The 24227-nt window shown below is 40.1% G+C and overlaps 1 protein-coding gene across 2 annotated transcripts in view; it reads right to left on the bottom strand.

Annotated features, from left to right (window-relative positions):
* pcdh11 (protocadherin 11) overlaps positions 1 to 24227 on the bottom strand; it is a 150713-nt gene that overhangs the window by 50788 nt on the left and 75698 nt on the right. For both annotated transcript variants that reach the window (XM_086084578.1, XM_086084576.1), the window contains 2 exons: positions 12248 to 12283; positions 6981 to 7179 (listed from right to left, as the gene is read on the bottom strand). In XM_086084578.1, the coding sequence (XP_085940704.1) occupies positions 6981 to 7179; positions 12248 to 12283 (235 nt within the window). The remainder of the gene's footprint in view (positions 1 to 6980; positions 7180 to 12247; positions 12284 to 24227) is intronic.

Below are 24227 nucleotides of genomic sequence, written 5' to 3'. Positions count from 1 at the left end.
AGTGCATGCTTAAAGAGAGAAGTACATTGTCACAATAATGTCACAAGGATTGCTTTTGAATTACACAACATCACTTAAATTGTATGTGCTTTAAACACCAACAATTTAATGTGCTTTAAACACCAAAAATGTCTTGCTAATTCCCAAAAAGTTGGGACACTATACAAATTGTGAATAAAAACTGAATGCAATTATGTGGAATTGCCAAATTTCAATATTTTGTTCAGAATAGAACATAGATGACAGGTCAAAAGTTTAAACTGAGAAAATGTATCATTTTAAGGGAAAAATATGTTGATTGTAAATTTCATGGTGCCAACAAATGTCAAAAAAGTTGGGACAGATAGCAATAAGAGGCTGGAAAAGTCAATTGCACTTACACAATTACACAAAAAAAAAAACAGCTGGAAGATCAGTTAACACTAATGAGGCCCATTGGCAACTTGATTAGAGTATAAAAGGAGCTTCTCGGAGTGGCAGTGTCTCACAGAAGCGAAGATGGGTAGAGAATCACCAATTCCTCCAATGTTGCCCAGAAAGACAGTGGAAAATATCAGAAAGGTGTTTTCCAGCAAAAAATTGCAAAAAGGTTGAAGTATTCATCATCTACAGTGCATAACATCATCCAAAGATACAGAGAATCTGGAACAATCAAGGGTCAAGGCCGAAAAATCATACTGGATGCCCATGATCTTCGGGCGCTTAAACGGCACTGCACCGCAAACAGGAATGCAAAAAAAACAATTCTTGTTAACTGGAAAAATAAACAAACTTTGAATATCGACCAATGGTCTAACCTCCTCATAAATCATATTTTAATGGAAAAAATATCTGCCTCAAATAAAAACCAAATGTCAAAATTTAAAGAAACATGGTCTACGTATATAGAATTTTTTAACCTAAACTTGGATTTTAATTCTGCCTGTTAGCGAGAGCCACAGCAGCGTTATAACTGGCATTGATGTTTCTGTATTAGGCAATTTGTAACTAATGGTTGTGTTTCCATAGTCAGGAACCCGGCTGCTGCCAGCGGGATCGAGCGGATTCACCTCCGATGGGCACCAGGGGTTGATATTCGGATTCACGGCATGCCAGTGGGTTAATTCTGTGGGTGCTGTCCCCCCTGGCGGGGAGTGGGCGGGTCTGCCCCTCTGTTGGCTGCTGGGTGGCGGCTGCGTCTTGGCCGTTCCCTGGGTCTCTTGGGGGGTGCTGCGTTGCGGGGCTTTCCCTGGTGTCGGGGGCGGCGCCGTTCCGGCGCGGTCCGTCGCTCTGGGCCCGGCGACGCGGTTCGGGGCCTGTGGGCCGCCGGGGTGCCCGGTGGTTCCCTCTCCCCTCCCCCTTCCTCCCCCTTGCTGCCTCTCCCTCCTCGCCTCTCCCCGCCCGTCCTCCGCCTCCCTGTCCCCTCTCCCTCGTCGCCCTTCCTCCTCCTCTCCCCCTCTCCTTGCGTCCCTGCCGCTGCCCCCTGCCCTTCTTGTCGTCCCCTTCCCTCCTCCCTTCCCCTTCCCCGGTAAGCCTTCCTTCCCCTCCCCTGGGCCGGGGGCTCCATCCATGGCCCGGGTCTCGGTGCTATGGGGGCCGGCGGGGGTGGCTGGGGTTTGGTGTCGTGCCCGCCCCGCTCCGGTGGGCGTCCTGACACCTCGGGCGGGACCCAGTATCCGGGGGGCGAGCCCTATCGCCCCGCCGGACGGGTCCCATATGCCCGCCGGGGTCCTGGTGGGGTGGGTGGGGGCTTGGTGGGCCGGTGCGCCTCCTGCCCCCGCCCGGTTGGGGGGGGCCCCGCTGGTCACACCTCTTAACTCACTACACTAGGTTTGCACAATACACTTTTATAGACATATAGGGCACATAACACACTTTGGGGGGTGGGGTAGGGTGGAAACACCGTCTTCACCCTACAACTCCCCTCCAATTTTAATACACCACACAACTTGTGGGTGGGGGGGGGGGCTTGGGGGCTTGTGGGGGTGCCATCGGTTGGGGGCCGCAGTATAGAGCAGTGCTGCGGTCCCCTGTCCGTGTCGCCACCCGCCCCCCCCCCCCCCCCCCCCGCCCTATCTATTTTTTTTAATGCACCACATACACTCAGCAACATGCTTGGGTGGCGGGTGGATCGGAGCGTGGGAATATCATTTCCATCGGCTCCGGTTCACCTGCTCCTAATTTTAATGCACCACACACACACACTTGTATATACACTGGGTGGGGTCACATTCACGGTTTAGGGGTAGAGTTCGCCAGTCCGCGAGCTGGCGGACTCAGTAACAGGGGTTAATTTTCACAAAGAACGCTGGGGTGACGACCGGGGCCTTCCCCCGCTGGGCCTGGGGTTCGGGGGTGTCGGCCGCCCTCCGGTGCCCCCATCTCCCCCTTCTGCCCCCGGTGTTCCGTCCTTCCACACGGCGGGGGGTGGGGTGGGCGCGGCTGCCCTCTCCGCTCCGCTGTCCGGCCCCTCTTCGGCGCCGGTGCCTGGGTGCGGGTGGTCCCCGGGGGCTGGGGGTCGGGGGTTGGGGGGCTGCCGGTTGGTCGGGGTGGGGTCGGGGGGGGGGCGGCTTTGTTGGGGGGGGGGCGGTGGTGGGGGTTGCGGGGTGGGGGGGTGCTGGGGGTGGGGGGTGTCTGGGGGATTGGGGGCATGGGGGCGGCTGGGGCTGGGTTGGGGTGGGTGGCGGGGGGTGGATGGGGGGCGGGGGGTGGTGGGGGGGCGGGGGTTGGGGGCCGGTGGGGTGCCTGGTGGGCCTGCAGTGCCCCGTCCTGCTGCGTTGGGCCGGGGGCGCGGGCCGTGTTGGGGCGGGGGGCGCTCCTGCTCCTGGGTTTGCTCTCCGGCCGGTGGCCCTGGTGGGGCCCGGGGGTCGTCCTTTGGCGCTGCCGCGGCCTGGGGGGCCCTGAGGTGTTGCGCTTGCTCTGTTCCGGCGGGGGTCGACGGCTCCCCTCTTTGGTGGAGATTTTCATGCATGCCAGATCCACCACACCAGCATCTACCGAAACTCAGACACAATCTGTTTCCTCCTCAGGTTATTGAATCGGTGGAGGCTGGTGTCTCGGATCTCACGCGGCTTCGTCTGTCCTTCCTTCCTTTTCTCGGTCTCTCCGTTGGTCTCTTGAGGCCTCCCTGACTTTATGTTTTTTGGATTTGTTGGGGTCTGGATGTTTCTTGGGCTGGGGAGGAGTTCTGGTGGGGGGTGTCTGGTCGGTGCTGGATTTCACCTTCCTTGGTTTTCTTCGGTCCCCTCGGGTCTCCTGGTGTTCGATTTAGGTGAACGGTATAAGATTTTTTTTTCTAATAGGTTTTCTGGTGAGCTAACAAACACACGCACGCACGCACGCACACACACATACTCACCCACACACACAAAAAAAAAAAAAAAAAAAAAAAAGGTATGTATGTATGTATGTATATATGTATATATGTATGTATATATGTGTATATATATATATATATATATATTTAAAAAAAAAAAAAAAAAAAAAAAAAAAAAAAAAGGAGCAATGATGATGACATTTCCGAATGAACAATACTGAGCTCTTAAAAAAAAAAAAATAAAAAAAAAAAAAATAAAATAAAGCAATACACAGTTCATTTTGAATCTCACACCTTAACTAAATGTTGTAGACTCAAACTTTTTGCTGTCATTAGTGTATTTTAGCAACTTGAAGATGATTCCAGCATTAATTTCATTGTGCTTTTGCTCATTTTGAAGATTTTGACAGTTTCACCTGAAGTGTACAATCAGGTGCTGAAAACGCGTTTACAGCAATAAAAAGTTCATTTTGGCTCTCACACCTTAAAAAAAAAAAAAAAAAAAAAAAAAAAAAGGAATGCTTACTGTAAGGGAAATCACAGAAAGGGCTCAGCAATACTTCCAGAAAACACTGTGGGTGAACACAATCCACCGTGCCATTCTCCGTTGCCAGATGAAACTCTACAGTATAAAGAAGAAGCCATTTCTAAAGCAGACCAAGAAGTGCAGGTATTTCTCTGGGCCAGGGGTTATTTAAAATGGAGTGTGGCAATGTGGAAATCTAAAAGTTACGCTCTGGCAGTCTGTTTTGTGGCAAGAAGGCGAACTGCTTTGCTTTATTCTTTCCCGTTTCCATTCTTTGTGGTGATCTATGTATTCCTTGACAATGATAATTTTTTTGTGGTACAATTAAAAAAATCGTTCCTCAACCCTTGAGTGGCTTTTATTTATTTGTTTTCAATTCTTTATTTTACTCTCTTCCAAGAATAAATATATATAAAGAGTAAATATTGCTCTAAAACTGAGTTTATTTGGGCCCACTCAAAATAGAGTCAAGTTTACTGTTTTTTGTTGTTGTTGTTTTTTAGCAAATGTAAAATCCAGTCTATTTTTTGTCACCAAATTGCCAGATCGCTGGGAGCATTCAATAGAATATGGCGGAACGCCAATTGATGCGAAGCACAGACTACCAATTTCACAAACAGACTAAACTAGAGTTTAAAAAATGAAGATGCTCCCGTTTTCATGCTGAGCACAGTCTACTTTCTGTCACCAAATTGTCAGGTGTGCCGGGTGTGTAACAGCGCTGTCTGCCGGCATGCACAAAGAGGCGCAACTAGAATTTTACACAGCGTTCATGGGCAAAACTACGAATAAGGCACTAGGCGTGCGGCAAAGCGTCAACAATTGTAATTTGTTGCATGATTGTCCACTTCAGGGGAATTCGGCCATGTCGCTCGGTGTGCGGCACACCTGAGGCACTTTTCTGTCATAGCATTCTCACCTTCAATAGTGTCAGCATGCAAAGGATCCATCTTTATTTCACCCCATTTCTAGTATGTGGTTTCATGATTTTTTTAAATTAATTTTTGGGTGAGGGAGAAGCTCGACTTGGGTGATGTTCTTTCTTCTATTAATACATGGTAGATAAGCAAGAGGGAATTATTTTGGATTTAAGACATAATAGCAAGGAATAATTTGTCCCCCCTCCCCCACCCCACCGTCTTTTTTCTTAAAGAAGGTGACCCAGCGCTATGGCAACAACAAAAGCTTGATTTACAGTGCATGTCTAAGTGCTCAATTGCGTAAATAATACAAGTATATTTTAAACCGCTACACACGTTGAGTTTGCACGGTCTGATTCTTCCCCCTGTTGGTTTCAGTGCAAGTGTTACTGCACTGGCAATCGTTTTCCTTATTAAATGGTCTGTGCACCTCTAATTTACACCCTATTTATTGGGCTCTGCTTTTACTGTAGTTTTGATTTACCACTGGTGTTTTTATTTTTATCACACTGCTGGTGTGTTGTTTGTGTTTCTCCACTTTTGTACATGTGTTTATAATGCGAAGGGTGAGGGGATGAAATCAGTTTCTCATTAGGACGAGAAACTTTCTCATTAGTCCAATGCATAACTACATTTTGGTTTATATTTCAAATATATGTGTGTGTCTGTTTTTTTTTTTAACACTACAAGAGGCCTGATCCTGATTAGAGGATATCGGATTACATGTGCTTACACTGACTTTCACAGCAAATTTATATTACATGTGTTAACTGCCCAACTGTGTCAATGTATAAATACTCTTCCAATAGTGTAGTCTTCCACTTAAAATGGATGTGCTTTAACAAATATTATCGCAACGGCAAAGTGGGTAATAACTGCAGTGATCGAACAGGTGGATGTAATGTGAGATGTTTATGTCAATGAATATCAATGAGATGATGAGCAATTCAGTCTATGTGTGCGGATTAAAATATTCTGTCCCCATGGTGAATATTTTACAGTGAAGGAGAGGTTTGATCACCAGTTGTGTCTTTGCTCACACATTTAAATAAGTCACTGCTTCACACGTGTATAAATGAATAGGATTGTCACATTTCCCGGCACATGGTATGAGTCTTCTATTAAAAAGCAACAACAGAAAAAAAATCCAAAATAGGAGGGACCTTTGCATGTAAATGAACAGAAAGCCATCGACGAGATGTCACCCGTCTTATCTAATGTCGAACAAATGTATTCACAATCACACTCGCGCTGACACCCCGGGCCCAGACCTGTCAGCGCAGATGCTGGGGAGGCTGATTCACCAAGGACTGTTGTCTCACTTACAGCAATGACACAATGGCTATAAAGCGTATGAAAAGCAATTTAATCCGACCTGTCCTGCAGATTTGAGCTATATTTATTAAAAAAAAAAAAAATGAAGACACACTCTCATAGTTTGACATGTAACTCTGGGAAAGCACGCCTTGCAATGTCGCACATGAACTCGCTCTACGGAAAATATTACAACACCCACTGACCAGAGTATATATGAGATGTGTTTCACCGCAATATGCGCCAATGGCAGAGTGAACTAGGAGCCAAAGACTTTTCCTTGCTGGGGTGTATTTATGTTGATTCATCTCTTGTATCACTACTAATGGTGTAGTGAAATATCGGGTGTGTGTCTGTCGTAGCCCATTTTCCCGCCAGCCAATTAATTTCTTCTTTTTTTTTATGTTGTTTATGTTTGTGACTTCAATGGTCTGTTTTATGGAGAGCATCAGTGGGCAGCAAACTAAAGAGCCACAGCTGTCCTGTGAATTATTTGATTCATCTCGAATCAGCACCAAAATTAAACAGGCATAACTCCCCTCAAATTGGACAGCTTAGTGCTGCATACTGGTATTTACATTACTTACACAAACAACTTTAAAGTGACGATAGCAGTACACTAAATGATGAGCAAATATTTATTTTAACATACGGCGATGGAATACTAAATTACTATAAATATAAATTGCAAACGCTTCACTTCTAGGAAGATCCCTGGTGAAAATAAAATCAATTGTTCTTTATTAACTATAAATATAGCATCCTTAATTGCAAGGCAAATATACAGTAAAGGCCATTCAGACCCAAATCGTTATACTGAATAGCCATTTAAATTGAAATAGTGAGAGTTACACACCTCTTTAGTTTAAATAATAAAAGTTGCCTTGCAGAAATATCTCAAACTATGAGAAAAGTAAGTACTCACTTGATTCTGGATCCGAGTTTCCGTCTCCCTCTGTGCGACTGTTAGGGGATGTTTGCTCGTAATACTCCTCATGGGGGAAGCTGAGCGGAAGAGCCTGGGAGATACTGGCCGTACTACTTGGTTCTGGATCGCCCAGCCCGCTGTCACTGCAGCTCTCCTGGGAACCATCTGGAAGATGGAACGTCACTCGGCGCTGGGTCTAGGGACACGGTGAAAAACAAGAAGTGTTCAATAAAACTTCTACCAAAAAATTCTTTATTCTATTTTTTTTTTTTAAAGGTCATAAAAGAGTACTAAACAATAGCGATGTGAGAATTCTTGGTCTCAAGTTGTGCCTGCACATGTTTTAGTTTTTTTGAAAAATTTCCACTCATTTAATACGTCCCTCATGGATTGTGACACGGTTCAAGGACAGCAGATTTTAAAGTGTCAATGCACTCACAGCTTTTAAACCAAAAACTTTTATTGGATTCAACTACAAAAAGTTTAAATTCTGGTGTAATGAGCAAAGTATGGCAATCCTATAATCCAATACACTGACTCTGTTATTGTCACATGCTTCCAGGCCAGCTATAACATTTGTCAGAATTGCATGCCTTTACCTACAGTATATAGTAAAAACAATAGAAAGTATTCTCCAGTGTGTGTGTGTTTGGGGGACTTCACCAAAGGCAGGGTATCGCACAGGGTGCAATTCAGGCTCGGGCTGCCACCGTTCATGAGATTTCCACAATATCATGCTGTGACCTTTATTTTGCGCCAAGAAAGAGAAGAGGCTTCATTTCACGGCATCTTAAAACATGTTAGTGTTTTCTCAAGAAAACAAACCCTTTACAACCAGTCACAGCATGAAGGCACGGGTAATCTCAATTGCTGGTTTGATTTTTACTTTTTATGCTTTATATTTTTTACATTACATATTTATATATTGTGTTTTTTGTGCCTATATAAATATATATATATTAACTTGGAGTTTAACAGAGAAAAAACAAGGGCGGGTGAGAGTGAGAGTGGTTGTGAGGGTGGAGAGCGACATTGAGGTAACACCGGTGGAATCTAACATCGTCACGGTCATTATGCTGGGGCATGAATTCTTGTCTTCACGCAATTCCCTAGGTAACATCATAATGCATCACACTGCTGTGGTGTAGGGACATAAAGAACACATAAAATGTAATTACACCCTCAGCTTCAGTTATTGCAGGGAATTTTAGTCATGCTATTATTCAACCCGATAAGAGATGCATTTATTTATTAATTTATTTATTTATTTTCCGTGTGCAAATCCAACTGTAACGTAAATTACTATCTTGATTTTCTTCATTGCTATAGCAACAAAATTATAATGTACGTGCTGAATTAAAAACACAATTAATAGACGTTCTTGTCTTCTTCCAGCTCCTGCGGGGGGGGGGGGGGTGTCAATGTGCATACATATCTTTCCTCAACCAATATGGTGCAGAGATAACTCAGCTATTGTTCTTTGGTAGGACTGAATGAGGGAGGAGAGATGGATTAATAAAGGATGTGCCACGGGTAATTGATAACCTGCCCAAAGGGAAGTGCACAACAAGTGCATTTCAGAAACAGTTTCTCGTGGCTTTACACACACACATATATATATATATATGCCTTTTACGCACATGGGAGAATATTGCTCGTAATGTAAGTCTATGTAATTTGACTGTATAGCACTATCATTTTAGTGGTTAGGCTTGGAATATACAGTTTATATTCACAGATTGATTGTTGTTGTTTATCTTTTAAAAATGGCAAGAAATGCACTGCATTGATTTGTGGTGAAAATGAAGAACGGCTGCCAACATGTGGGATTCCCTCAAACGTTATTTTCTCTCTCTCTGTCAAGCTTTCAGAGCCAGAAGAGCTATAGCAACACCTTGTTGGCTAAATCCTATAGCTGTGTGTGCCATGCATACCAAGGCTTTCAAGGCGTCTAAATATCGTGTCGTTCTCAAACAGCTTTGACAGGTGTTTCTCAAATGAGTGGAGCGTGTACGCAGACACAGAGCCCAAGTTCCGGCTTAAGAAAGAGCCCACTTATGGAGGCTTGGCAGCGCTACAAAAAAGCATTCTTCCTCTCCACATGATTTTAATTATTGGAAACGTGTTTCGGCAATGGCATCCAGAATCTATTAGAACAAACAGCTGTCTGTGACAATTAGGCCATAATCATTTTGCATGTCTTCTACTACAAACTGCTGTTTCTTGAAGCCTATTTAAGATGGTGGCAGGTGATCAAAATAATTTAATCTAATGACATTAATTACAATTAAATTCCATTAATCTGTGTTAAATAGTTACATTTTGCTACAGGGGTGGCTCAAATGTTAATGCTAAACGACAAACATAAAACATAAAAAATAAACATTCACAGAGAAGTCAAGGTGAGTGTTTTACTAAGCGCTATCACTTATTTAAAGAAGCTGCCAGAAATCCATAAAGCAAAGACAAGCTGTGGTAAGAGATATCAAGACCAAACAAAGCCTGTTCAGCCAGATAAAACAGCGCCTTGAGAAGTATGTACACAGAGATAAACTGAACAGGAGCGTGTGTGTGCCAAGTTCTGCCACAGAACAAGCCAGCCAATCCAAAACATTCCCTCCAGTTACCATCCGAGCAAAAAGCAGATGGGGCTGGATTCGTGGGTTACCGGATTAGAGGTCCGTCATACTTAGCTATGGACCAAGTAGTATCCGCTTGCGTCTTTAGCAGGGCACAGCCTCTGTATTACTGCTAAATATACTTTTTAAATTCTATTTTCTACCACACCAAATCTAGCACGCACCACTAGTGTGATAAACAGGACATATTTGGGACTTACTCATATAGATATAACAGATGAAGATCGCCTCATGGGCACCAGCCTCTGTATGGCCACTAATGTGATTTATTTTCTAATGTGCAGAAACACTCACACAACACAACGGTAAAACATTTTCTAAAAGTCACCAGACTCTCCACTGATTAACCATCTTTGCAGTTTTTCTCTCAAAGCCTTTTCTTTTTGCTCTTCGAGAGGCATTTGGTGATATGTTGCTGCGCATGTGTGAAATGGACAGTTTACAAGAACACACAAAGAGGAGGTGATGCTGGTGAGTGGGTCCAGGGATTTGTGGGTGATTCTATGACAAATCAGATGAATTATGTATGAATTTAGCTGAGTTATGTTATATTGTCAAGTTTCCTCTGGGAAACTGTGGCAGCATTTTAACTTATATATAACATACTGTATATCGTCGCTGCTATGTCCATTTTTATGTTTTTGGGATGAAACTGAATGCAGATATCCCAAAAACATACATTTTTGTCATTTTTTACATTTTTATGTTTATTTTAACTTTCTGAATAGCATCTTCTCACGACTTTTCCTGTTAAGGGTCACCCCAGTGCATCAACCTTGGCCATGTAAGGTTATTTTCTACGTCCTCCTCTTTAACACCACCTGCCTTCAATGACTTTCCTCACTACACCAATCAACCTTCGGCTTCTTCAAGGTTTCTTACCTGGAAGTTTGATCCTCATCGTCCTTCTAACCACTTTTCTCGCTATCTCTGCTCTTGTAGGGAAAGTCAGCCGAAAAATGTTCTTTACAAGAATATGTTGTATGCGTTCCCACCAGACCCGGACTGATACGACGGCAGAAGACCAAGCAACACCAGATTATAAGCAACACCAAGTGCAACACAAAAACAACCCAAAAAAGTTGTAAACAATAGTCCAATAGTGTGTCTGGTTAATCTTTTTTTTTTACTAGTAATTTTATGTTGTGGTATTTGTATTTGTTGGAAACAGTAGGTTTTACATTGAGGGGAATAAACCCCATGCTGCTTCACTAGAAGGAAGAGATCAATAGCAGGGCTTGATCTGCTTTTTGGAATAAATAAAAACAAATATATATATATATAGTAATTACATACAAACATATATAGAAGTGACTAGTTTTTAAATGTGACTGAAACTAAGTTTTGCATTTTGTACCCAATTTTGTAAAACCTGCCCTTGCTAATCAAAATTCAAGAACATTCTAGCACAAGAAAGTTAAAGTGTGATTGTAGTTCATTATTTGAGCTCCTAAAGAAATAGAACATTTGTCTTGTACGTTGCCTTATTAGCTCATTATTTAGGTTTTATGTTTAGAGAATATGACAGGTGGTCAAATCAATTTCTTTAGCACTCTTAACTTTATTGGTGTTTTTATAATTGTTCAGATATACTGACTGTGATCTAGTAAGTTATTTTAATTTTTGATCATATACAACACAACTATTGACGTTGGTTAATTATTCCTATACTCATTCAAATATTTAATCTATTTTAGATTGATACATCAGTACATAGGAAATATACATCTTCATTATAACGCTGTAAACTAATGTGGTCCGGTCTGAGCCATGAAACTCCAGGGCTGAAAATGAATCCCACTAGTTAAACATAGCATTCTGATTAATATTGCATTTGTGAAATATGAGTTAAGCAGCAAAATCCACCCATTTTTGTCCATCTCTGGGGGCAGCCATTTTGCCACTAGCTGTCGACTGAAAATGACATCACATTTGCTCAAGGCTCAGGTAACGATCAATCATGGTTCAGCTTGCAAATGTCACATGAGCAAGCTTAGGGAACAGGTGAACCATGATTGGTCGTCACCTGCGCTACGAGCAACTGTGATGTCATTTTCAGTTGCCAGCAAGTCGTAAAAAGCCCCCTCCCCCGTCCCCCTCCCTGTGAGTAATAAAAAAAGGGGGGAGTTTTCTGCTTAATTCGATTTCTACAAAGGTAATATTAATCAGAATGCTGTGTATAGACTAGTGGGGCTGCATAGAACAAAATAAAGCACATTTTTGGGTTGACTTCTCTTTAATGCAGTGCTTCTCAATGTATGTATTTTTTGTTACTCCCCACCAGAAAGAAGATTTCACTACTATCATCGATAGGGCAGCAAGTTAAATGATGTTGCGCCATCATACTCTGTTTTTGTTACTTAATTTTATATAGTTTGTATAAGTGTTCTTATTCAAAATAGTCACATTAACAAACCCTTTGAAGCAAAACTGAAAGTCCTTTATGGGGTGTTTTAATTGTAATGACTTAAAGGCGGCATTTCTAGTTAAGTCGCTGATTGAAAGAAGATGTAAATCCTCTAATATAAGACATTCTGCAATAAAATGTATCATGCCTTAGCCATGCTTATTGGGGAGGACGCACAAGGAAGAGCACAGGAAGAAGCATATGGGTGCATGACTTACATTCACAGATGTTATCTTCCCAAGTTGACAGGCCTCCTGCAAGGACAGAAGAAGAGTCGCTTTAGATCAGCATCTCACTGTGTCTGACAGAGAATTTACAATGCAAATTAATACCTAGAGCCAACAAAGGAACCTGTGTCAGGAACTTTCCAGCTTCCCTAAAGCCACCCAGTTCAACAGTTGACAACCTCATAGATTTAAAGCGGCGTCTTTGTTTTTAGTTGGAATTGAGGTTTAGGATATATATTGATTTCTCATTCTCGGTGCAAAGCACATTTTTGTGAGCCTTGCAAGCTACCTCACTGAGTACACAATCTCCCACTGAAATGCAATGAAAAGGAGGGAGGGCAAAACCCAACGTCCTGACACTAGCCATACATCTGACACTTTGATGAATATGTTTTCTCTACATGTCAAAGAAGAAAGTGAGCCGAATATCAAACAAGACATCAAAAATGAACAATACACACAGACAAGCTTCTAAATTGAGAACAAAAGACACCCGCAAGCCCGCAAAAAAGAAGAAACGCATCATCTCCCTGAGGACTGAGATAATTCACAGAGAGATAAGTATTTCATTTTTAATCACCATTTTTTGTTGTCTTTGTACTGTGTATAATAATCTGAGCACATGCCTTGATTTGTAAGGAAAATAGAAATCTAGAGAGGAAGAGCCACTTAGACAAGGCGAACAGGACTGATGGGGTGGAACGGTACAACAATGACGAGGAAATAAGTTCATGTCAAGCGATTATGTTGCCATAACTGCTCGCCGAGGGATGCTTGCTCTAATTTAGCAACGGAAAACACACATTCATCTATTTTATAGAGATGGACATATACATATACATGTGTATGTAAATATATATTGTATATACTGTATATATATATATATATATATAGTGATGTTTTTGCTTTATCGAACTGTTTAAGCAGTTTTTCATTTCAAATCATATACATGTGTATGTAAATATATATTGTATATACTGTATATATATATATACATATATATATATATAGTGATGTTTTTGCTTTATCGAACTGTTTAAGCACAGTTTTTCATTTCAAATCAGTCTATTGATTTTCTTTATCCTCAGCTTGTATATTAAAGACTCTCCTTCACCCTAACAAAGACTTCACTGATTAGGCTACAAATGTTGAAGATAGCAGGTGAACATTCAATTTTGGGTTAATTTGACCCACTAGATATTGGGACAAAAAGATCCAAGTAATGGCGGTGGGAAGGTGCCTCTGCTACATCCGCGAGAACAGGGATGTCAAACTCATTTTTTTCACCTTGTAATCATGGTTTTCCTCAGAGGGTCATTATGACTGTGAAGCCATATAAAAGTATGCCTTATATTATGACATATACAAAATAAGTTGCTAGTTTTGCAATCAGAAGCCAGTAAATAAATGGCTTGATCAACTATTTTTCAATTATTTTAATAGGGTGATTAGTAACAAAAAAAAAAGCTTATTAAATGTGAAGACAATTTGCAATTTTGGTATTTGGTAATTTTGGTTATCCTTCGCAGGCCACATAAAATGAGATGGGGAGCCAAATTTGGCTCCCAGGCCTTGAGTTTGATACCTTTGCGCTCGCACATCTCACTTCCTGAACTTCTGTACTCTGTATGCCAATGTAACTTTTTATATTACATCCTTGTAAAGCAATAAAAATGCATGTAGACCAAATGGCTTATTTGCATACCTGAGACATGTACCTTCTGTCTTAATATATGTTCTAACCTTGTGGCCTTTACTTGGTACTGTACACATGATGGTTTCAAATGCAGCATACGATCACATGATTTGATGAGCATAATTAAAGTAATATATGTCATACCGATGGCCTATCAGTACGCATTTGCATTTCTTAGCTTGCTAACGTTTGTCAGGTCCTTTTTTTGACAAGTGGCTCATTTGCATCCACTGACTGGTCATTTTAATTCAGGATTTTATTTAAGGAAAGAGGCATGTTGTTTCTCCTCCAAGCAATGTTTTATTCAACATCTCGTGACACACGCTTCATGTTGGAGACCTCGCCATCCAATTAAATATATGGTAATGCACACAAGGGATCTGAGAAGGTAACCTCAGCAGTCAAAATAGTAGTATATAAGTATAAGTAATACGTTTGATTGCTTGAGAATGACTTTTGTCCTTTATTCTTTTGCACTGGGCACTGACCTGTATCCGAATGCCTCTCAGACAAACAGTTTCAGAGTTGGATAGAGTTCGGCTTTCGCTAAGTGCTTTTGTTGGGGAAGCACATCAAAGTAGAGTGGATGTCTTCGCCGGCAAAGCCACTACAGCTTTGATCACTCCAGGCACTCTGATCATTAAAATATTTTATAAATAATTGATTAAACCACCAGACCTCATTGTGCTCTGCTTCTGTAGCCCAATTCTTTCAGTTATAGATAAGGTGAAGCAGGCAAGGGTGAGGTTATTATACTATCATTAAATGTATATTTAAATATTTAACACACATACACTCACCGAACATTCCATTAGGTAGTAGGGCCGCTAATGAGATCCAATGCAGGAGATGCATACATATTTAGACTTTCTAAAAGTTAATATGACTATAATCACTATATACAGTTCTGTATATATCTTTAAAATAGCTAATGGACTCATTGAGAAAATGTGTAGCACTTGAAGTAACTTCAAGCTCCAGTTTCGTGACATCTGCCCAAAAAAAACATTCTCCCCCTGAAGCTTTGTGGCTTGTCAGTGTGCATTTTGGTGAATTCCATTCTCATCTGTTACTGAGTTGGCAAGTTATTTCAGTGTGCAATTTTCTTTGGTTCACAGAAGTGTGCCGACAATTTTGCCTTTGTATATATAGTATTGCTTGATCGCTACTGTGTGTTGAAAGATCAAAACAATACAATAAAACAAATTACGCAAGAGTCTGCCACTTCATTGCTTTGAGAAAATTGAAAGTTATGATGTGATAACTTGAATACCCACAAAGCACCTGACAAGCCCTCTTCTTAGGGTTCTCATAGTTTAACACTAATGAGTTATGCTGCCTCCAGCCTCCCACACAACAGTTTACTTCATGGTGTAAACACCTTTGAAGGTGTCAAAAAGCACAAGAAAGCATATTCAGCGAGCAAATTTGTTGGAACTGCCACAGCTTGCCCTTTAATATTTCCTTTTTGTTCTAATTCTGCGTCCTTTTTGAGGCTTGCTGTGGAGTTCTCCTGTTCTGTTCAAATGGTCCCACTGCAATCTGTCAAAAGAACGGTCAAGTGGGATTCAGGGTGAAGCCTCTGGCTATGGTCACAACTGTTTCAGTGTAGGGAAAGCACAAGTACCAAGTCATTATTCTTGGTTGAATATTATAATTGGTCATGAATGGCATCACTGCCAGTTGCAATGTGACATAAATGCAAGCTTAATCCCCACATGAAAGACATCCATATTATAAGAAATTCAATTAAGCTGAATTAGATTTTCCTAAACAACGCGAGTCATCCAAAATCACTAAGTAGCAAGACCTATATTACTTTATAGTGGTATTATAGTGCTCCAACTCATGAGTTTTTCAGATTAAGAGCCATTTTCTTTTTTTTTTTACTTTGTGATGGGAGTTTCCACCGGAGTAAAGTAACAACAATTAGAGCCGATGTACTTAACTACATCGATTAACTAACGGTACAAACACTTAATTACTAAATGAGAACACGAGCAAAGAGCTACAAAAAAACAAAGCTTACATGAAGACAAACGCTACTGACATCACCATTTTAGACGCCGCCCCTTAAAGGCACACATAGAACACTACAGCTTTTGTTTTTGTGACTTGACTTGTCCCAACAAACAAATTAATCTCATAAGTCAAAGTACCACTATAGTTGTACGGCTGGAAATATGTATTATTTCATTGCAATCAATTGCAGTTTGAAAGAGCCAGCCATCTCACTAAACAATGTTGGCTGCATTTGAATAGATCTTAAACGCATGCCATCGGTTTCTATGACCGGCACTTTATACAAAGAAGAGGCGGACAGTCCAAAAAGACTTTTGGGAGTTTCCCCGAACGGCCAGTTCATTTTTGGTGTGCACCTCATTGGCGACCGTGCGCACTACCTTCCACCGGCGACAAACGATGATTAGTAATCGCTGGATGTGAGCCACCATCCAACCAACCCACCATCCGGTTGACGAATTGGATTCGGTACATGCCTGTTGTCTTCACCCTCCCACCCATTGACAAATATTTACCCAGGCCATATTTTGTACAGTCCCTCGCTGAGTGTTACTATAGTGGCATTGCTCCACATTGCTCCCAAAATGAATGTGGAAAATAAACTTTGTGTGTGACTTTGGATCTGAGAAATATTATTGAGTTCACATTGTACGACATAATTTCCATACAAATACAATTCATGAAAGTGGCAGTTTTAGGGTATCGGGTGAAATGAACTATACTGGTCAGGACAAGGTTGAACACTCAATTTCGCTCCCAGGGACCACTGCTCGTGTCCCGGCTATAGGCAAAAGTCAAGTCAAGGTTGGTATATTCAAAGCATGTCCATCAAGCCATGTTTTTAATGTGGAGTTATATATATATATATATATATATATATATATATATATATATATATATATATATATATATAATCATTATTTGGTTCCTAAAACAGGACGCTGATCATTGTGTTCAACAATGAGATAGTTTACTTTCACTTTGTCCTTTGAAAGGCTCAAATCACATACTAATGACCATATTATAGCAAATTTTCCTCAGTTTGTTGTTTAAATGTTTCCAAAACAAGATGTGACATTACCTTTATGCTGCATACGTATTGTGAAAAGTTGAAGTTTAAAAAGAGAGCTAATTAACTTCTGAGTTATAAACATAGTCACAGAGGGATAACTTGGACAAGCAAGCCATCTGCTCATTTTTGTGCAGGCTTAAACGTCCCAGCCAAGAAACAGCAAGCAGTGTATATTGTTTTTTCCCTTTAGTGATGAACGCAGCTCACCTTTGTCAGCGGGATAAAACTGTTGCAAACAAAACACCTCCTCATCAAAACGGTGCTAATAAAGTCTTCAATACACTTAAGCATAGACTTAGATGAATTGAATCCCTATTTGCCTCTGGTGTTCAGCTGTCCAAAGTGTATTGATGTAGCCTGCTTATTGGCATTCAATAAAAGGAAACCCTCTCAGCAAACCACACCAACTGATCAACAGTAAATCCTCTGTACTTCACCTATGTGCAACTTTTTGCAGACACATTTATTGTGGAAATAAAGTTGAGAGTGTAACAATAATTCAGTCATTTGTCAGAGGACAGCATGTTACATTCTAATTGGTTTACTATTACTGAGTGCTGTGTTTTGTGTTTTTCCCTGGACAGATCTTTGATAGAGAAACTTCAAAAAGTGAACCGCGATATGGTGAGCACAGCTAACAAATCTCCTTAATATAAGAAAATTCTGATTGAAATCACATCCACTGGAGAAAAAGAAGGCAAAATAGATTGGCTATATATCATAAAAGTGTTTGTGCTTTTGAAGAAATGTTCTGATCTTCAAAGCAGAGCTGCCATTAAACATGTTTTTTCTTCTTCCTTTATACAGTTTTATTTCATTGAACAAGGATCACAGTCCTGCCAAAGTGACAAATTTTGACCGATTTAAAACACTGCACGCCCTTCCACTGACACACCAATTTGTCTTCTCAGGGAAGGTATTAAAATAGTATGATAAGACACATAGCTGCAAAGTTATAATTAGTATTCATTTAATACCTTATGTCAGGAGATTACATGCGCGGTGCATGGCATCCAAAGCATACTTTAATCACAGGGGATGTAATTGATTAAGTATACGAGACCAGCTAGCAGATGATGAGGATGATGCTCTAAATCCATGTTAAATCAACCCAGCCCCTTCCTAAACAACCAGGGATTAGTGGCCAAAAATTACCAACAGCTGTATTTGCTCATCTCTAACATCATTCATCTCACATCTACAGCCGCTTTCCGGCTAAACAGCCCCCACCTCTGGAATTCTCTCCTAGGGTTAGCAAGCATCTGTAATATTGACTCCCATCAAAATGTAATTTATTTTGATTATTTTCTGTTTTGTAATTTTTTAAAGGCATGTGTAAACGAGATGTATTCTTAATTTTGTCGACGACAAATGTTCGTCATATTTTTCGTCAAGAAAAATTTTTTCACTCGAAAATGAAACGGAAACGAAAATAGAAGCCATTCATTGGAACTAAAATTGACTGACAATTTTGTAAATGACTAAAACGAAAATGAAAACAACACAGTGACTAAAATTCACACAATCCAATCAGAAGGAATGAAACGCGGGTGGGAGAAAAAGAACCACTCAGAAACTGTTCACAGCACTTTATTTAATGTTCAAACATGTTTACATTCATCGTGCAGCTGAAAACTAATCTCAAGCAAGTATGCACTTTTTTATTTCGGTGAAAACTAAGTTATAAGATGGCATATTATTGTCAGTTCAACATGTTTTGTTGAAGCAATTAATAAAGACACCGTTGTATTAAATGTGTCTTGTGTGTTAAACTACAGTTACAAATAGGCATGTTATAATTTTCTGTATAAAGGTTGAAATGTATGCTGAAGGAAAATATCGACTACATTGTCACTTTAGTCGACTAATATTAATATTTGTCTTCATTTCATCGACCTATATTGCTCTTTATTTTCATCTACTAAAATTGGACTAAAACTAAAATACAATCAGATGACTAAATTATGACTAAAACTTGAATTAATTTCAGTCAAAAGACTATGACTAAAACTAAATCAAATGTTTTTGTCAAAATTAACACTGGGTGGACGACCAGTCCAGCGTGTACCTTGCCTCTCGCATTAAATCAGCTGGCATAGGTTCCAAAATAGAAATGCAAGTGGAGGTTTACAACAAGTGTACCATTGTTTTTGTAGTGGTGTAAAAATCCATCACACTGTTGCAGTACAATGTAGCAACATTATCAGCAGATGATGTCGTAATGTAGATATAGTAGTGTATATCATCGCAAATGGCTGCTCTTGGTGATTACCTGCTTTAAAGTGTCACGTTTTCACACGAACCCATTGAGTGACATTCATCACAACGAGATCCCTAATGAGCGAGATGACCTTTCTTCAAGGTTGAGCACATCTTTGCCAAAGAAAGTCTCCATGATGCAGAAGGAGCCTTTCTGAGTACTCCCTTTGGCTGAGATAATAACTTCATCATAATTAGCTTTTAGTACTCAAGAGTGTTGAATTGTGCGTTGCAGTGGGATCTGGGCTGATTTATTGCTTGATTTAATTACGTATCAAAATTCAATTAGACATGCTTTCAAGCAAATTCAAAGTGATTTTTGTCAAGCTGTCCCTTGAAATCAGGCGCTGCTTGAAGGACATTGTTTCTAATGCAGCTAACTTAATCATTATCCATTACAAAAAAAATATTCACGTGCCAAAAAGGAAGAACTTGAAATGTGAGAAAAAAAGACCATGTCAGTTTTAGAGACATGTTTTCACCCCTTTATTTCTCACTTCACAACTCATGTGACTTCAAACAGCATCAAGTAGCAAGAGATCTTGATTCAGTGCTGATCCGCAGAGGGTTGCAGGTACTTTACTAAGTGAAGACAGATGACAAAATGCTCTTTGAGGTTGACTTTTGCTGAGGAACTATCTGGCTTTCTTTACCCACATCCCTGCCCGCCCCATACTGCTTCTGAATTATGCCGAGGAAGGGAAAAAAATAACGTGAAAAGATGGTGTGAGCCGATTTGAATAAGTGTCACACCAGTCACCTGGAGTTACATTGATCTTTACTACTATGCAAATTTCAAATGTCACAGTGACTATCCGGAGGAGCCAAGGAAGTGGTGGAATATTTCAGCTGGAGGTCTCCCACTGACTGAATGGTAAGCCTTTACAAGAGTGTCAATATACTCATTGACAATTCTATTAGGTTGACACCAGCTTTCCTGTGGTGGGAAGTTTGTACTCTCACTGTGACTTAACTTCTCACTCTGTCAGACGTTTTTTTTTTTTTTTTTTTACACCATCTCAGAGGTTTCCTGAAGAAAATATCCATCCCCGCGACCCGTTGATGAATATTTAGTTTCAAATGATCTCCAGCTATCACAGGGCATATCCTATCAAAAGAGTGTTGTTTAATTTAAAAGAAAATACAAACTGAATAGTCATTGGAGATTAAAGCACAATTAAATGGAACACCACTGCATCGATGCTAAGTCTCTGTTACCATTGTGATGTTTTGAAATAATTTCAAATGATTTGCGTGTTGATTTATAAAATATATAAAGTTCATTATAATTTAACACATTACCCAAAAGCATTGGTGGTTGTTGTGATTAGCATTATTGTGATCTTCATCTTCATTATTATTATTTCAATACACACAGGCATCTCACTTTTTCCACCATGATTAAAACGGCAAGCAATAATGTAGCAAGAAATAGCAGATGAAACGGTAGAAATAACATCATTGATTTCACATTTTCAATCATCAGTTCTTTGAATAAAAGGCATTGCTTACGTTTATGTAATCTAGTTGGTTGAAATTGTAGCTGACACTGAAACTGTGAAAAGTCTGGATAGATACAAGTCTTGTGCAACGGTTTATGAACGTTCCGTACTTGCAAGTCTTTCTCATTAACACAAACATTCATGCTGAAACTTTCCATAATTCATTTGATATTAAGACTATCAGATTCATTGTTTACATGTCACAATAAGAAATGACTCAACTCTTATGGAAGGAAACACTAATGTAATTGTCCTCCCCTAGCCACGTACAATGAGGACATAAATGACCATACACAAGCATCCGCCCATCCATCGTCTTTACCGCTTATCCTCGCTAGGATCGAGGGTGAGCGGATGCCAAATTACAGCCCGAGATCAAGATATGATAATAACATGACTAATGTTTCCAAAATAAAATAAAAAAGTTTTTTTTTTAAGTATGTAAATCAAATGTACTCAAATCAAGCTATCAACTTTAAAATAACCATTCAACTAATCGTGAAGATTAGTTGAAGTAGTGTAAGTGACTTTGAATCAATAATTAGTCCTTATTGAAGCGACAGTGCATATTGTACCTTGGGGAAGGGACAGACATGTACCGGTAATCTCACTGGACCCCTTTTTCTGACAGAGTAGGAATGAAACAAAAAGTCATTATGTGTCCGTTTTTCAATTATTACGCTCATGTGGGGCGTCTTTTCAATTAAATACCAAACAGGCTACAGAACAATCAGCCAAGACTGATTTAAATTATGGTTTAGGTTTAGTCTTTTGTATTTTTCACACTTTTCAAGTACATTTGTGCATCTTCTTGACTGATGGGAAACAAGTGTTTAATTCATTTGGTTTATGAGGCTTCAGAGTTTGTTCTTTGCATTTCTATTTCCCTATGATCGCTGAAGTATTCCAATTCTGCATATACTTAATAGCTATAGCAGAATCATATTGGAAAACACATCTGCCGGGTTGTATGTTTTTATGTTAGGGCAAGCAAAAATAATGCATACAATAGGCATTCTGACCACTTCTATTCAAATATTAATGAATATAGTTAACATTCAGGAGAAAAGCTGCTCCATCCACTGTCACAGTTCATAAATATTAAAAAAATATTTTATATTTTGCCAGGTAATCCATATAAATGTCAATGTGGCTGTTGTAACACGCCCGCCTGTTCCTAATGATTTCTTAAACATTGTTGAATTTAATATCTAAAAATGTCTCATATTCCTCATATTCATATAAAAGGATTGGCTTGCTATGACATAAATGCATGTACTATTAACACTGTTATCAAACATCTTGGTTGCAGTCTTTTGGCATGCAAGTCAATATCATTGTTGGTTACATTTGTCTGAAAAGCCCAACGTAACGACTGACTTGAATCCACTGACTTGGTCCATGTAATAACACCATTATTTATGAGTTGGACTGCTTGTGACATTTTTTGGGACACTTGGTGGATTTAACTCTGCATTTTTGATAAACACACACATGCACACACATGCACACACACGCGCACACACACACCAGGCCAAAATGGGAGTTTAATGGCTCAGACTAGCCCACTTTAGTTCACAACGTTTTAATGATGATGTATAATTTTACCCTTTGTAGCGTATCAACCTAAAATAGCTTACCATTTATCAGGCAGCTAACATGGCACTTCCTGTTCGTGCTCTTATTTGAAACCAATTGACACCACTTCCGGTATACTACTTAGCGGACCACACACAGCAACACACCTCATAGGAAGGGATATGTTCAAAAAATGATACAATCTTATCACAATATGAACCTCACAATATGATAATTATCACAATCTTGAATTGATAAAAAACAAGCTCACGATACTGTACAAAAACTCCCAATATTGTAAAAAATAAAAGAAAATAAAAAAAGCTCATATTGAGAACAGCCTGCAAACCCCCCCCCCCCCCACCTCCAACCACCCCCCGCCCCCCCCCCCCCCAAAATTTTGTTTTTTTGTGCAACACAGCAGTAACAAAGAAATAGGCTTGGCCAGTACTTTTATTTTAAATGTCTCATTAATATAATGCAAATTAGCTCAGGTCCTAATTATACATATAGCTGAAACAGACCAGGTAGCATTAACCTCAATGCACGTAAACAACCTACAATCACTAATAACACTTAATATTAAGGCACTCACTTGCTAATGCATGCACATATTGTAAATCGAGTCAATTTGTGGAGGAACTCAATTGTGTTATGTTCCCCGTTTTGTGGCAATTAGTGTGGATCTTAAACATAGGTGGCCAAAACATGCCTAATTGAAATTAAACTACACGTGTTGCTTTTAATATTGAGACATGACGATGATAATGTGGCCGTTTTAATATCGAAATATTGACGTTATCGTTAAATCCCAAGTAATCTCCAAGACCGATAACAGAACCTTTAGTAAAGGAAGAACTGATCGCTTCTCCATTCTTTAATAATTTAGCCCGTAGGCCAGTTTAGTACTTTGGCTCAGTACCCATCTGTACTTAAAAGATCAAATTGGTCTGTCAACCATTAACAATGTAAAAATATTCTCCCAACCAAACACAACAAATGAAACAAGATCTGAGAAAGTAGTATAGAAGGAGCAAAAATTCCACTATTTAAAATTGCATGTGACATGGGGCGTTGAGACCCTTTGATTTACAGCAGATTTACCCCCACCCCCATATACACTATAGCTCCAGAGAAAGAACAGAGAACCCGCCTCGTGCGTGCAGTGACACAGTGCTGGTAAAAAATGGATCAAACACAGAAACAAGTCTCGCAGTATCCCCGTTTGCTCTGTGCAGATTTTCTGCAAATATTATGTTGCTGGAAAACAGCAATATATCTTTCTGGCAAAAGCTAAAAAGTCTGTAAAGAGAAACCCTCACCAAGCGATTCCTTCAATGAAACAAACTCCTCAAGATCAGACAAATTTGCACCATCGAGGCACAAATAATCTATGTCAAAGGCAAACGTGTGCTGCAGGAGGTCCACCCTGTGTTTGTTTTTAAAATCTTGCTGTTTCCCTGGCCAAAGCCAAGTGCATTAACATATGTTCTCACAGTGCATGGCGCTACTCTGCATCGGTAAATGCTTATTACAGCAAGATGCGCCCTGCACTCTTCCGCTGAATATCCATGAGTAGTAAAACACATTCATATCGGCCCGCTCAAAACAGTGGGGATGTGTCCCACATGACAGGGGGTCTCCTTAACATTTTAGTCTGAGGCCCTCTTCATCATATTGATATTCCTCCCCTCACAGTAATGGTGGGAGGTAATAATGACAAATAAAGGCAAAATTGCAAATGCATGGTACACAGTCAGCATAATAAGGTCATCAGCTGGTAATGTGTTGTTTTTTCTTCAATATTTATGCCTTTTTAGCATGCAGAGTCAAATTCGCTCA

The sequence above is a fragment of the Leptonotus elevatus genome, chromosome 9 (genome assembly GCF_054856555.1).
Source record: "Leptonotus elevatus isolate MCC_2025b chromosome 9, RoL_Lele_1.0, whole genome shotgun sequence".
NCBI lineage: Eukaryota > Metazoa > Chordata > Actinopteri > Syngnathiformes > Syngnathidae > Leptonotus > Leptonotus elevatus.
This window is presented reverse-complemented; position numbering and strand designations above follow the sequence as displayed.